This window comes from Neolamprologus multifasciatus, chromosome 4 (assembly GCF_963576455.1).
Source record: "Neolamprologus multifasciatus chromosome 4, fNeoMul1.2, whole genome shotgun sequence".
Classification (NCBI taxonomy): Eukaryota; Metazoa; Chordata; class Actinopteri; order Cichliformes; family Cichlidae; genus Neolamprologus; species Neolamprologus multifasciatus.
In genome coordinates, this window is record NC_140442.1 from 14,264,130 (window position 1) to 14,280,215 (window position 16,086).

The following is a 16,086-nucleotide window of genomic DNA, read 5'->3' on the forward strand; positions in this document are numbered from 1 at the left end:
TGCAATAAGAATCACAGTTAGGGTTTAAGCATTCAGAAAAAACTGTAAACATGCTCTTTTCTACCAGTCACAGAGGTTACACTGACCTGTCTGCATTTCAGACCTGTCACTCACTGAAAACATTTGGATTATTATGAAATGATAAATATGATAAAGTCGGACCTCAACTGCGGAGAATGAGAAATACATGCTGAAACACATCGCTGCCAATACATTAAAAATGAGTTTTATTTTGTGTATATTTTACATTGACGACTCAATGTGGCACAACCTTCTGTTGTAAAATTTTATGTCTTGTAGGGATTCTGTTTGCAAATGGAGAATCATGGAAAGAGCTGAGATATTTTGCCTTCACCACCCTCAAAGACTTTAAGTTCAGCAAAAGACTTTCTCATAAAATCTTGGCAGAGTGTAGCTATCTCATTCAAGTGATCGAAGAGCATAAAGGTATGGAGATAGCACGTATACGCAGTGTTAAAACAAAGACCAATTTAATTTTGCTGAGGTTTGATTTAATGCTATTAGAATTAATTATTAATGTCTTAATCTTGTCCACATGTTGGGTTACAGGAGAACCATTTGATACAGCACTTCCAATAAATTATGCAACAGCCAATATTATCTTCTCCGTTGTGTACGGATACAGATTTGACCACAATGACCCGATATTCACAAAAATGGTGAAGCGAGCCAATCATGCCACATGTGTCACAGGTTCTGCATCAGTCCAGGTTTGCTTTTCACCCCCCTTTTTTTTACTCTCTTTAAAAAAAATGAATGACAAAAATATTAACAGTGACTATTGTTACCTGTGTGGCATAAACTGAATGGTAAACATCTGATTTTATGTTGAAGCAGACTCTGTCTGTATATCAGTTAACAAATTTACACTTTTGGTGAAATATATTTGGAGTGTTTTACTGTTGTCCATTGAGCCAAACAAAAATATTCACATGTCATGATGGGAAGGCAAAATATAAAATAGTGATTGAAAGCATAAAGTGGTCACAAAGATACGGAAAATACCAAATGTATACGTAAAACAATGCATGACGATGGTGCTTTTGTAAAAATGAAAGCAATCGTTACTTTTATCTTTATCTTTAATTTTACAGCTTTATAACATGTTTCCCCGGCTGTTCAGATGGATTAAACTATTAGACTATCATAATGTGTTGGGCCGGACTCAAATGCAGAACTTGTGCAAGTTAAGTGATTTCATTTACAGTGACGGTGGATTGTGCTATTTACAAAGTCTTTCAGCTATTCACAGTTCAAGAGTCTCTTATTTACAACAGGGGAGGTGATTCCAAACTTCCAGAGCTGAAGGGTTTCCAGAAACAAATTCCTCCTCTTCAACGACACAAAACTCTCTCTCGTAAACTCCACTGGGACGTCCTTAACACAGGAAATATGAGTTATAAATCTTTGTGAAGAGAAAATGAGAGTTTTTTACAGAGATGATGAGGAGATTGCTTCTGCGGTTAGACCGCACTCAGGTGAAAATTGAAAGTCAGGTCCCAGCTTAGATAATTGTCAGCTGATTGCAAATTGCCTCACAGGTGCTTGATTTCTTCAGGAGTGGGTGGAAGTAAAGAAACGGGTGAAGCACATAATAGGGCAGTCTGCTTCTGAACTCTGTTTGTACTCGTGATGGAGAGTTTGACTGTCCCACTCTGAGCTTGTGTCTCCTAGAGACCTCTTCCTGTTAAAAGGGAGTTCTTTCTCCCCACTATCACCAATAACTTGTTCATAGTGGATGGTCTGATCTTTGGGGCTCTCTCTGTAATATTGTAAGGGGTAAAATGAATGCAGACAAAACCTATCTATTTATTTTGTGTCGACAGAGCAGGTCCATGTGGAGCTGAGACATGTAGTAGGAAGCCGAAAAGTCAGCGTTGATGATAGGAAAAACCTGCCGTATACTGATGCAGTCATTCACGAGATCCAGAGACTGGCTAATATTCTACCTGTATGTCTTCCTCACCAAACTAGCCGAGATGTCACCTTCCAGGGATACTTTATTAAAAAGGTCAACTGCTCATCCACAAAAAAACCCTTTTAATGTGTTAAAGAACAGCTTTGAAATTCTCATGAGTTGTCACAAAAGAAAAATTACCATCATAATCCGGCTACCCCTTCGGCGCCAGCTGTGGGCTCAAGGCTGGAGCCGAACAAAAACTCCCTGATAACGACTGTGTTTAGACTGTTCCTTCCCATTCCATGCAAGGCCACCTGGGTTGGCTGGAAGACTGTTTACTTAGCCTGGCAGGGTGAAGGACACTGTCTCAGCTGAACTATGGACACGCACACACATACATATACTGATAAGCACTCACTGACGCATCACCCTCCCTACCCCGGATCCAACGCCACCTCTAACATTTCCCTCCCCTCTGATGTGGACATCAGGTCAGTTGGAGGCGCAGCCGAAAGATTGCAGCGGTCCCAGATCAGATGTACACACTGGAACTCTTTCCCATGTTGCTGTCTGTGTTTATTGTGCTATGGTGTGTTGATATCTGTGCATTCCTGTATTATCCTTCTGTGTTACACATTTCGATGTTTTTTTTCCCTCACTACCTAGCCTGAAATGTCTCCCCAATGTGATGTTTGTGTATTGTATGTACGGTCGGCAAGGTCTGTCATCTCGGTTGTGAGCAAAAGACCTGCAACTGACAAATAAAGGCTATCTCATCTCTCATCTCATATTTTGATTCACCTCTGATAACTTGAATCGCGCATCTATGTTAAATGTGCTCTTTTGCTTACAGGGAACTATTGTATTTCCCCTTCTTACTTCTGTCCTGTACGATGAGAGTGAATGGGAGAGGCCACACAGTTTTAACCCTTCTCATTTCCTGGATAAGGAAGGTAAATTTGTCAGGAGAGATGCCTTCATGCCCTTTTCTGCAGGTATGACAACTTTATCAGGCTTTTGTTAAGAAAATTTGCACTTGCACAAACATGACTCGTTTAAATAAGCGTAAACTCTTTGCATTTGCAGGTCACAGGATGTGTCTCGGAGAAGGTCTGGCTAAGATGGAGCTCTTCCTCTTCTTCACCTCCCTCGTTCAGCGCTTTTGCTTCACTCCTCCACCTGGAATTACAGAGGATGAACTGGATCTCACACCAGCTTTGGGATTCACCACCCCTCCTTCACCTCATAAGCTGTGTGCTGTCAGTCGCCAGTGAGCGAGGGCTTAAGGAGGGCTTCTTTAAAGTGAATGCCTGCGGCATGCAGAAGGATCATTTTTCAGCCACCACCAGCCGATGTCACGATCCTGAACACCTGGATTGTTGAGCAAAAGCAGATGTTGTGAGATAAAAAGAGAAACATGTATTTCAGTCCTTCACATTAAGGCAAATAAAACTGTATTAACAGGAATGAGTGGTGTTCTTTAGAGATGGGAAAAACTGGTCTAATTTTTTGCTTGAATTTGCTGTTTTTACCAAGTAATTCACACAGTTTACCATATATTTCTGCTTTCTGGCACTCTGATTGTTTTCATGCAGTGGGATGACTGGACAAAATGATGTTTTCACACATCTGAATTTGTGGTTTTCACCAAGACATGAACATAGTACACACCTTCTGACTGTTTTTGCAAAAATGATTTTTGCTCTGTAGTATGTTGAAGGATTATTCTTTATCCGGTCGCTAAGTGATGACGTGACGAATCCTACTTCCGGGCCTAAAGTAGTCTGCATTTAATATGGCTTTTGTGTTGTTGACATGTTTAATGTTTTGTATTTTCTTCTATTTAATCTCAAAAAGCTCCTATAACAGTCAGTAATCACTGTTGACCTCCCTCGGCTTTTATTACCGCTAATCATTTATTTAAGCTCAGTTTTTAAAACCTTAGGATGTAACTACAGCCCAGCCCATGCAGCAGTATATGAATGACTAACCTCGTATTGTGGATGGATTATCTCAGTTGTTCTCCTGGCTGAAGTTTGGTCCTTTTACAGCATCCTGCCATGCGATTACATTTGTTCCTGACCACCGAGAACACTCACGTTAACTTTTATCGAGTGGAAAAAAAGTTAGCTTGTTTATATTATGCTAACATAGCTGTGTCGCTAGCGGTCACATAGCACATCATTATATACCAGCTAGCCAAACTTCAGTAACCCTAGAAACGTCACTGCTGTTTAGTTTTCTGTCTTCATTTATGTTGGAAGTGATAACAGAGCTGTACGTTTTAATTTGTTTCCAAAACCCCGCAGTCAGGACATGCTATATTGTATTTAGATAGAAGCTAGCGAGCTAACTTCCTGCTAACTTCTAACTCCGTTAAATGTCATAAATTCCGTTTTCATGGATGCCTGGATGTTAAACTCAATTGTTACACCTGGTAGAGCAGAACGCTGATCATTTTATTAAAGATGAAAGACTTTAGACAGTTTTTCAACTCTCAGTAATGCCATAGTGATCATTTGATATATGGACCTGCAGCGGAGTTTAGGCCCAGACACGGCTAGTGACGTCAGACTTAACGACCGGATATTGCACCTAAGGCTAAAATTTTGTACTATATTATATAGACCCGAACCTGCATCTTCAAATATCTATTAAATCAGAAAAAAAATAATGTTACATAGCCTTTGATTTTGGTCCTTTACCCCCCTCTTTTTCTTATGTTCCTTAAGAAATACCAAAAATATATAAAATGCCACACCATGTTACAGAAAGACAAAGCATCTCATAATATGAGAACATTTCAAATCTATTCAATTCTGTTTACTGTGAATTCAAAAGTTATAATATTTAAACCTGATCAGATTTGGTTTAACATAGGTTGGCATCTCCATTTAGCTGACTCTTTTGCACATGTAAACAACAGTTTTCAGACTGATGTATTATTTTGGTTTGGAAAAGAAAAACAATTAACTTTCCTCATTTTCGTCACTTTGGGTATTTTGTGTTTAAAAATAATATTGTTAAAAATAAAATTCCAAACATTTTCACATAAACAATTAAAGTATTAAAGATGGAAAAAAGTGTTTTTAATCTACTTTTGAATTATGATTTTGTAAATGGCTATTAATAACTATGTTTCAGGAAAATAAAATTATGAATTCCTGGCATCAAAGTAGAATTTAATTTATAAAATATCAGATAAAATATCTGATATGAAGATAAAAAATTGATTTGGCTACACTTACAAATGCGTCTTTTACATTTGCAGATCATTCCAGACAAACGTCGAGTTGGGGTTGAATTTTCTCTCAAAATAAATAAATAAAGGGACACTTCTGGTATTAAAACGCCTCACCATCTAGATATGCCATGACGAGTAGGAGGGCCGCCGCGGTGAGCACGGAAGCCTAGGGCGCGAGCCCTAGGCGTCCAGTGTGGTCCAGCCCAGCCTGTTTTTATTCTCTGCTGAAATAAAGAAAAGGCAGAGATTAAATTTTCTTTGTTGAAAAGGAACATGGTATACAATTAGAGCACTTGTGAGTGTTCTTTGTGTTGTTTTCTTTCTCGTCACCCTTTTGAATCTATCAATCATTAAAATGAGTACATCCAGATAAAACAAGTGCATTTCATTTTGTTTATTAGCCTTCACTGTCTGTGAATTTATCTTGGACAAATGTTGGAAACACATCACATAGGATAACACACACACATTTTTTCTTCAATCAGCTCTTTATTTGTAGATGCTGTGTTCAACAGGGTAGAATACTTGCTTATCCAACTAAGAGTGCCATTGATTTCCATGCGATCTATGGATTGATGATAACTCACAGTGTGACTGGTGAGCAGTGTTGGGAAAGTTACTTTTAAAATGTATTCCATTACAGATTACAGAATACATGCCCCAAAATGTATTTTGTAACGTATTCCGTTACGTTACTCAATGAGAGTAACATATTCTGAACTTTGGATTACTTAATATATTATATTGCTTTTTACAACTACATGAATGCAGTATTGCTGTGTGATTTACTACTATTACTGAAGGTTACTCGCCATACCAATACCAACTGGATTTTTAAATCTTAATATAAAATGAGTAACAGTAGTGGACATTAGGTAAGGCTGCACTTTTTGCAGCGATCTCATATAGAAAACAGGTCTGGCTAAAACGTCAGGTTCCATGTCGGGCTCGTAGCCGAAAACTAGCTTTACTTTGTTGTCTGGGTCAACTTTGCTAGCGAGAGACAGAGAGAGGCGTTGAAAGGCTGCTCCAACGGAGCTTATTGTTTCGGAGGAAAACACGAAAAAAGTGTAAAGTGTCGAGTCTTAATAGCTTACTTACAACTGGGCTCGTCAGACACTCTTTTTGCCTGCAGTGGTTATTATTATATTTGCATGCTTCCAGCTCCCGTTTCTGCTCGGTGACAGCTCCTACTTTTCCACTCTCCTTTTTCTCTCTCCCTGGTGCTCACAGACACATAACGGGTAGCCGTCCATTCTCCCTGCAGCACGGACTACACTGCCCATGAGGCTACATTCTGTTACAGGAGTGTCACAGCCAGGCGATGCCTGAACACTCTGCTTTCATATTAAATCATTAAAAAAAAATATTTCTTCACGTCATTATGAGACACGAGATTGAGACACAAGCATTTGAGACTCTAAATGCCTGTTTTGTTTGAGTTTCCACCAGCGTGGAATTACCAAAAATAGAGAGGGGATAGCCTAACATATGAAACAGGAAAAGATCGCGTGTAATCCCTTTATTTCAACAAAGTAACTGTATTCTGAATACCCCCGTTTTAAACGGTAACAGTAATGGAATACAGTTACTCATATTTTGTATTTTAATGCCGGTACATTTATTGCGTTTCTCCCCAACACTGCTGCTGCGTTTGGTCTAATCCAGGGGTGGGCAATCTCAGTCCACGAGAGCCGGTGTCCCTGCAGGTTTTAGATCTCACCTTGGGTCAACACACCTGAATCACGTGATTAGTTCGTTACCAGGCCTCTGGAGAACTTCAGGACATGTTGAGGAGCTAATTTAGCCATTTAAATCAGCTATGTTGGTTCGAGGACACATCTAAAACCTGCATCTGTAGCTTCACCTGCATAAGTGTGGGGCAAAATTGGCAGAACAGTAATTTCTTGTTCTGACATCCTGACTTGCTGCCAGGTGTTGTGAAACACTTGTGAAAGTGTTTGTTTCTAAAAAGCAGAAGAGGAAGCTTCTAGGATCATGCTTGAAGAGCTTTTTAAGTCCTCCACTTCCGTTTTGCTTTTGGGGGTCATCATTGGCCTGTTGATCATTCAGATTCTTTTATCCAGCTTCAGCTCTAAAGAAAGGAGAGAGCCTCCAGGACCCAGACCTTTTCTTCTGCTCGGTAACCTGCTGCAGGTCGATCTCAAGAGGCTCGACAAATCTTTCTTTGATGTGAGAAACTTAAAAAAAAAAAAATCGTAGACAATACAATTTTGTGACTTTGTTGATTTTGTCAGTGTTATTTAGGATTATGAGTCTCACCTATGTGCACATGATTTCTGTTCAGCTTTCTAAAACATATGGACCAGTGTTTACAGTCTACTTTGGACTAAAGAAGGTCCTAGTCATAGCAGGTTACAGGGCAGTCAAAGAGGCTCTAGTAAACCATGCTGAAGAGTTTGGAAACAGAGAAGTCACGCCCATCTTCTATGACTTTAACAAAGGACATGGTAAGAAAATCCTCTTTGAGTTAGTGACTTTATTTATTTTCTCATTTTCTTCTTGTTAAAAAGTCAGTTTTATCTGCTTCCAGGAATACTATTTTCCAATGGTGACTCGTGGAAGGAAATGAGGCGCTTTGCTTTAAGTACCCTGAAAGATTTTGGAATGGGCAAGAGGATTAGTGAGGGAAAAATCATTGAGGAATGTCACTATCTGATCCAAGAATTCGAGCAGCATGAAGGTAACATGAGCTCTACTGAACAATTTGACAAGTTCAAACACAATCACATAGGTTAAACAAGTGACTCAATAAACAAAATACTTAGTAACCTTAGCAGAGAGGAATATAAATATACCCACGGCCATTTCATTAGGTACACTATGCTCGTACTGGGTTAGAGACGATTTTGGGCTCAGAAGTGGTTTAACTCATCATGGCACAGATTCAACAAGGTGCTGGAAACATTTCAGATTTTGGTCATTAACGAGACTGCATCACTGTTGTAGATTTGCCAGCTTCACGTTGTGGATTTAAATCCCACATCCCAAAGGCACTCTATTGCATCTGTTGACTGTGAAGGGCATTTGAGTACAGGGAACTCACTGTGATGTTCAAGAAACTATAAATGAGCTAAGCTTTGTTACGTGGTTAACCTGTTGGAAGCAGCCACCGAACGGGTATATCATTCTTGTAAATTAATGGATATAATCAAAAATACTTGGACAAACGGTAGCAATTTAAAAAAAAACAAACAAAAAAAAACAAACAAATTTGGTACTAGTGGTCCCAAAGTATGCAATGAAAATACACCCCTACACAAACCACCAGCATGATGGATCCATGCTTTCATGCAGTTTACACCAAATTCTGACCATACCATCCAAAGGTTACGACACAAATCCACACTCATTTGCCCGGGCAACATTTTTCCAGTCTTCTCTTGCTCAATTTTGGTGTGTCTGTGCAATCTGTAGCCTTAGTTTCCTGTTCTTATCTGACAGGAGTGACACCTTGTGTGCCCATCTCTCGCTGTTATCCCATCTGCTTCTATGGTTAACATGTTGTGCATTCAGAGATGCTCTTCTGCATACCTTGTTTGCAACACATGGCTTTGTGAGTTACCATTGCCCACCTCTTAACAGTTTGATAACTGTTGTTTGCTGGATTTTCTCTTTTTTGACACTTTTTTTGTAAACCCTTGAGTAAGTTTTGCTGGAAAATCAGAGTAAAAACGTCATCCTTCATCCTCATTCTGATGCTCATTTTGAACCTCAGCAGGTCTTCTTCACCATGTCTACATGCTTAAATGACAGTGAGATTGTTGTGTTGACAAGCAGTTGTACAGGTGTGCCCAATAAAATGGTCAGTGAGTGGATATTAACATTATCTTGTTCAACTAACAATACATTTACATTTTTGGCTTATGATGTCTAACTTCACAATAATCCTAGTTTAGTTTAAAAAAGAAAAAAAAAAAGTAACCTTAACACTGAGTCAGAACAGCCAGTATGACATTAATGCTACATTATCTCAAAGTGAGCCTAAACTGAGGTATTTATAATGTGTAGCAGTACATTATATATTTTATATCTAATTATTATTTATCCCTATTTTTTATTACAGGGAAAGCCTTCAACAATAGGCAGACAATTGTTTATGCTGCTTCAAACATTATATCAGCTATAATGTTTGGAAAGAGGTTTGAATACAAAGATCCTGTCTTCCAAGCTATGGTGGAAAGACTCAATGAGTCCGTCCGTCTGACGGGCTTAGCTTCCCTTCAGGTACTTATATAAATTCATGCTTACATGGAAAATAAGCACAGATATACATTTCTTCTGAAATTAGAAATTGTAAGATTTTCCTTATTTTTCCAATGAATTCATTTAAATGTTAACAAGACAAACATGTTCAATTAATAGCACAACAATGTGTAGAAAAGCATCATTACACATCTTCAAACATAACGAAAAAGGCAAATATTCAAAGATTATCAGCATCAGGATGAATAGGTCAAAATTTGAAACCCATGTTCAAACAAGTAAATGAGGCTCAACTGAGGCTCATGATTTTCATAGTTATGTTTTCTGGCTATAATTTATTTGTATTGGTCACTCTAACAGATATACAACCTAGTTCCGTGGCTGGGTCCTTTTCTTAAAGACTGGAGGGATTTGATGAAAAATCTTGAAAACAACAAGGCGGCGATGAATAGGATCATAGGAAACCTTAAAGAGACTTTCAACCCTGAGATGTGCAGATGCTTTGTTGATGCGTTTCTGATTCACAGGCAAAAACTGGAGGTGAGGTATCAGCGGTCACTCCACTCCTATACTGTCAATGTTGTTCATTAACAGCATTTACTCTTCTCCATATGTCGTGCTAGGAGTCTGGAATCAAGGATTCACACTATCATGATGATAACCTGCTCTACAGTGTGATGAATCTGTTTGCAGCTGGAACCGAAACCACAGGAAATACACTTCAGTGGTGTCTGCTGTACATGGCCAAGTACCCTCATATCCAAGGTGCAGAAATTCCTCGCCAGGCTTGTTTCAATTTACATGAACTCAAATTTTTTTTTACATGTTGTCAAATTTGATTTATATTTCATTTACATGCAGACCAGGTTCTGGAAGAGCTGACCAGGGTGGTTGGAAATCGACAAGTTTGTGTCGACGACAGAAAGAACCTGCCGTACACTGACGCTGTTATCCACGAGTCACAAAGACTCAGCAACATTGGTCCCATGGCTATTCCTCACAGAACCAGCAGAGATGTTTCCCTTCATGGATATTTTATCAAAGAGGTTTGCTGCTAACATTTATTCCAGTGAACACAAATTAGTTTTCTTTCTTTGTTATATATTAACTTACATTTTGAACATTATGCTTTACTTCTGCTACAGGGAACTACTGTATTTCCCCTTCTCACTTCAGTCCTATATGATGAGAGTGAATGGGAGAACCCGTTTACTTTTAACCCTTCTCATTTCCTTGATCAGGAGGGTAAATTTGTCAGGAGAGATGCCTTCATGCCATTTTCTGCAGGTGCCATTAAAAAAATAAATAAACAAATATCTTATGCTTGCATATACCTAAGACCATTTTCACCTCTGTCCTTGCAGGGCGCAGGGTGTGTCTCGGAGAAGGTCTGGCCAGAATGGAGATCTTCCTGTTCTTCACGTCTCTCCTTCAGCACTTTCGATTCATGCCCCCTCCTGGAGTTTCAGAGGATGAACTGGACCTGACACCAGTTGTGGGCTTCACACTCTCTCCTTCACCTCAGAAGCTGTGTGCTGTCAGACGCCAATGAAAAAGAACCAGAAACTTTTGATAACTGTTTTTTTTTTCTTATGAATTGGCATTAGCCTATAGAGTGAAGTACCTGTAAATCTAATGCACAGTGATGGTATTCTATGTACTGACATCTACTTTAATCAAGGAGGATATGTAGACTAATCTTTTCTAATGAAAAATTAAGACCAATAAAAAGACTACTGCTTTCAAAACAGTCTTTTTATTGGTCTCAATATATCTACGCTTATGTTTGTATTGTAAATAAAGTAAATCCATGCTAACACATACAGTTTCTGTGTTTAACTACTGAATGACACATTTTTTTTTTTTCTTTTCAGAAATGGGTTATGCAGAAATGTTGCCATGGCAATATTGCTGAAAGATTGCACCAAGCCTCTGATTTAGGCCAAAGGTTACTACACAGTTACAGAATAGCAGCTGTTACGAAATCAGTTTTACTCCTGTTCTTTTATTCGTCGAAACTTCCAGAGACGGCACCGGAACTCAGTAGTCATTTTCACAAAACTTTTATTCATCTTTATTCATCTTCATTTAAGCATGCATTTCTAGAAGGGAAGACGAGGCTGGTGTGTCCCTCTGCAAAATCTTCACCCCTTTGTTAGTTACAGCCAGCTTTATAGAGGTGTCCCCATCATAAAACCCCCCTACGGTGTGCTGCAAACTGTGTCTATGTGAGTGCTCGTGTGTGACTGTGTACGCATACCTGTGTGTATGTGTGTGCACGTAAGTGAGTGTGCGTGACAGTTAAAACACTGTGGGTGTAGGTGACTCCCTAGAGGTCATAAAAAACCATTTCCCTTCCAGACCACAGTTATCCAGGTCAAATGTTGAGACCCCCACCCAAACATTCTCTGGGAAATTTCCTCTCAGGATTAACTCCTCTCTGTTTTACTTTCACAGTTCAACTGGGGAGGGTCTCCTATACTCTGCTCCTAAATTCAGGACACCCTCAGGCCTTTATTACATTGAGGGCAGTGTCAGTGTCTCTACAATAATTCTAGATTCTATGTTAACACATTTCTAAACTCTAAATCAGCTAAACATTTCTACACAGCCTATTATTGCTCAAATCAGCACATTTCAGCTGGGGCCCTACCTGTGTCTGCAGAAGTTCCCCTGCCACTGTTTACTTGAATTACAGAGCCCTGACCATGTTTTTCTCATGACTTTAACTCCAATCCAACAAGCAGAAATGAAGACCACACTAATTCAGAGTTCAGACATTTAAACTGTATCAGTCTTTGTTATAGTGTTCACTTACTTAATAACATAACATGTAAGCCACAGACTAAAGTCTCTTTTAGTAATTCCATGAGAAATTGACTTTAAAAGACAAAATAACCTTTGGCAACCAATAATAATGCCCACTGATTTTGCTCTTTCTCCTGCACAGTTACATAATAGATATAAGCCTGGTGCTCAACAAAGTAGCAGTTTAGAATCAACAGACGTGATGAGGAATATGTTTCTGTGACACCACGGGCACACAAACAGCCTAGTGAACAAGAAGCTGATAGCATGCAATGGTTAACCTCCAAAACCACCACATCGCTTTCAGACACTTTCAGTTAGTGACTGTTAGCTTCCGTCATGGGAGGTTGCAACAGCTGAGTGGTGCTTCGACCTAATGCATGTAAGTCCTGCCTGCACATGTCTTCATGTCCTCATCTTTGCTACATGAACATCTGCACATGAACTATTCCTGAGGTTATCCAATTAATTCATAGTTTTAGATGACCGTGAAAATAAATACGTTCATGGTATTTAAAGGCATTAAGCACAGGCTAAACTGTGTGGTTACAGTAGGCAATGTTGTGGTCAATGTACTCTGATGTCCATGTAACTCATGATACTCAAAGAATTGTCAATGTAACTATATGGGAGAATTTGACAACACAAAAAGATGGTGGTAGTAAGTTTTTTGGTCACTTTGTGTGGAACCTGTCTCTTGTGGACTTTGTGGGGCATGTATGAGTTACTGCATCATGCAGTTTTTATTGTGAAACGTACCTGATTGTATTTTTCCAACACACATAGTGTATATTTATATAAGGCAATAACACATAAATAGAGTTCAGTGTCCTGTTGGGCAACAAGACCAAGGACCTCAGTTATTGGCTTACTGACATTTCAGGATGTGATATCAGAGAGATAAGGCAAAAAATTATGAGCTTTTTCTTTGTTACTACCGGCCAGTGAAAAATAAATACTCAACATATCATATGCAAACAGTTTTGTATGTGTAAAAAGAATTTGTGTGTGTGTGTAAAAAAGATTTAAAAGTACAAATTTTGACCCTATTTTTCTTCCTTTCATCTGATTGGTCAATGTCATGTCAATCACAAATTTAACTATCCAATCAGAGAACAGATGGGTTTGGCTATTGAATTCAATTTTCAATTCAATTGTATTTATACAACGCCAAATCACAACAAAAGTTGCCTCAAGACTCTTCATAGATACAGAGAAAAACCCAACAATCACATGGCCCCCTATGAGCAAGCACTTTGGCAACAGTGGGAAGGAAAAACTCCCTTTTAACAGGAAGAAATGATATGGTGATATCATTTCTTCCTGTCTACAAGGTCATTAAGAAAAGATGGGGCCTTATTATTTAAGACCTTGTATGTGAGGAGCAGGATTCTGAATTCAATTCTGGATTTAACAGGAAGCCAATGAAGGGAAGCCAATACAGGAGAAATAGGCTCTCTCTTTCTAGTCCCTGTCAGGATTCTTGCTGCAGCATTTTGGATTAGCTGAAGGCTTTTCAGTGAGTTTTTTGGACATCCTGATAATAATGAATTACAGTAGTCCAGCCTGGAAGTAATAAATGCATGAAGTAGTTTTTCAGCGTCACTCTGAGACAGGATATTTCTAACTTTAGAGATGTTGCACAAATGGAAGAAAGCAGTCTTACATATTTGTTTAATATGTGAATTGAAGGTCCTGGTCAAAAATGACTCCAAGGTTCCTCACAGCATTACTGGAGGCCAAGGTAATGTTAACAGTAATAGTTAAATTTGTGATTGACATGAAATTGGCCAATCAGATGAAAGGAAGAAAAATAGGGTCAAAATTCGTACTTGTAACTTGCAGAGTTTCACACATATTTTTTTGGCTAAGTCCACATACAAATCTTTTTTACGTGCACACAAATTCTTTTTACACATACAAAACTGATTTACAAGTACAAAATATTTATGACCACAATTTGGGCCCATAGAAGCCGACAAGTTTGTGTAGATGACCGGAAAAACCTGCTGTACACTGATGCAGTCATTGACGAGAGTCAGAGAGTCTGTTCCTCACCAATCTAGCCAACATGTCACCTTCAGGGGATACTTTATCAAAAAGGCCAGCTGCTGTACCTAAATATATTTTAATAGATATCTTAATTCACTTCTGATAACCTGAACTGGTTCTGTAGATATACATCTACATGAAAAATCTTCTTGGTTTCCTACAGGGAACTATTGTGTTTCCCCTTCTCACCTCTGTCCTGTATGATGAGAATGAATGGGAGAGCCCACACACTTTTAACCCATCACATTTTCTGGACAAAAAGGGTCAATTTGTCAGAAGAGATGCCTTCATGCCCTTTTCTGCAGGTATGACAATTTTGATAAAATGTACACTTCCACAGACGTGATTGGATTTAAATGAGTGTAAACTGCTCTTGCAGGTCGCAGGATGTGTTTCGGAGAAGGTCTGGCTAAGATGGAGCTCTTCCTCTTCTTCACCTCCCTCATTCAGCGCTTTCGTTTCAGGTAATTTCCAGTGCAACTTTTCTATCAGCTCAACAAACATGACAAACACACAAAGTGTTTGCGTGCAATTTTTTCTCAAAGTGTGTCGCTAGCTAAAGGTCCAGCTGCTGTATTTCACAGGGAGAGAAAGAGAGCTAACTTCACTCAGAGATGGAGAAAGATAAGAAAAATAGGAGAGAAAGAAGAGAGGTTAGATTTAAAGGTAAGGACTGCTCAAAGGTATCTGATAAACTGGAAATTTAAAGCTTACGTGTAAGTCCTCAGGTTTTTGAATCAGATGTTGTTTTTGTACATGTGACATTATGCTTTTTCATGTTGTGAAACATGCTGTGAAACAAACTGAGGTAGACTAACTTTATTATCTAAAGGTTACATGAAAACCTTGCTGCAGGTTAGTGCAGGATAAACAGGTTAGTTTGTTGTACTGTGAAAAGTGAAGAACACACTGCTCTTTAAGAACAGTGTGTGACTGGTGCACAGTGGCTGTGGTTTCATGTGGAGAGTTGGGCTACATCAAGTGTAGCAGGCAGTCATCTGCATTTTAGCTGATGATGCTGAAATCCATTGATCAAATTCCACCTTCATATCAACCTAATACTATCTGGATAAAAGCCAGGATAAACAGTGCACTGTAGAGGATGGTTGAATCCAGTTGTGTACATCCACAAAGAGCAGCAGGTCAGCTGATCATAGCCTGTACATTAAGAAAATCTACTGAAGCTCTCAAAAGAAGACATTGTGAGTTATGATTCTTTTCCCCACACTAAACCATTACAACCGATTTTAGGGTTCTCCCACCTACTGAATCCCACGTTAACCCTTGACTGTACACATTTTCCTGTTTAGAGAAACAATGTAGGTAATAGAAAATATTTTTCTATAATTGGATTAAAAAATGTTAGACTAAAGTTTCCCATCTACTGATATTATTTTGTCATTATGTTAACATAGTACAAGGTTCATTCAGCTTTGGACAGAAATGGAAACATTTACTTTTCAGTTCAGTTCATTATTTATTTCAAACTTGTACATTCACAATCATTACAAAAATTTATTCAATTTCTTGTTTGAAAATGAGTAGGCAGAAGTGTATACTTATTTTCTTTGAGTCTTAAATTAAACAAACATCATATGAAGCAGGACTAAAGCAAAGCAAAAAAAACAAGCAAACATACACACAAAAAAAAACAAGAAATAAACAAGTCTCAAAACAGTTTAGTTTCTTTCATATAAATAAAGACAGAATGTGTAAATTTACACACTGACAATTTATGAAACAAACAAATGAACAAACAAACAAACAAAAAACCCACCATTACCAACAACATTACCGTCCTGGGTTAACCCCGTTTTCTTCATTCTTATATTTT

At 38.6% G+C, this 16,086-nt stretch overlaps 2 protein-coding genes across 3 annotated transcripts; both read left to right on the top strand.

Moving 5' to 3' along the window:
• Window positions 1-1,460: 1,460 nt before the first annotated feature.
• Window positions 1,461-4,790, top strand: LOC146520038 (cytochrome P450 2K1-like). The gene is made up of 4 exons (XM_085157520.1): window positions 1,461-1,483; window positions 1,816-2,032; window positions 2,775-2,916; window positions 3,008-4,790. The coding sequence occupies exons 1-4, from the start codon at window positions 1,461-1,463 to the stop codon at window positions 3,193-3,195; spliced, it is 570 nt and encodes a 189-aa protein (XP_085013646.1). The 3' UTR covers window positions 3,196-4,790.
• Window positions 4,791-7,005: 2,215 nt separating this feature from the next.
• Window positions 7,006-11,213, top strand: LOC146520039 (cytochrome P450 2K1-like). 2 transcript variants are annotated; one of them, XM_085155697.1, is made up of 9 exons: window positions 7,006-7,358; window positions 7,474-7,636; window positions 7,720-7,869; window positions 9,253-9,413; window positions 9,753-9,932; window positions 10,016-10,157; window positions 10,254-10,438; window positions 10,538-10,679; window positions 10,757-11,213. In XM_085155697.1, exons 1-9 carry the CDS (start codon window positions 7,164-7,166, stop codon window positions 10,942-10,944), a joined length of 1,506 nt encoding a protein of 501 aa, XP_085011823.1. In that variant the 5' UTR covers window positions 7,006-7,163; the 3' UTR covers window positions 10,945-11,213. The 2 variants fall into 2 exon arrangements, with proteins under 2 accessions (XP_085011823.1, XP_085011824.1); XM_085155698.1 differs by lacking the exon at window positions 9,753-9,932.
• The last annotated feature ends 4,873 nt before the right edge of the window (window positions 11,214-16,086 follow it).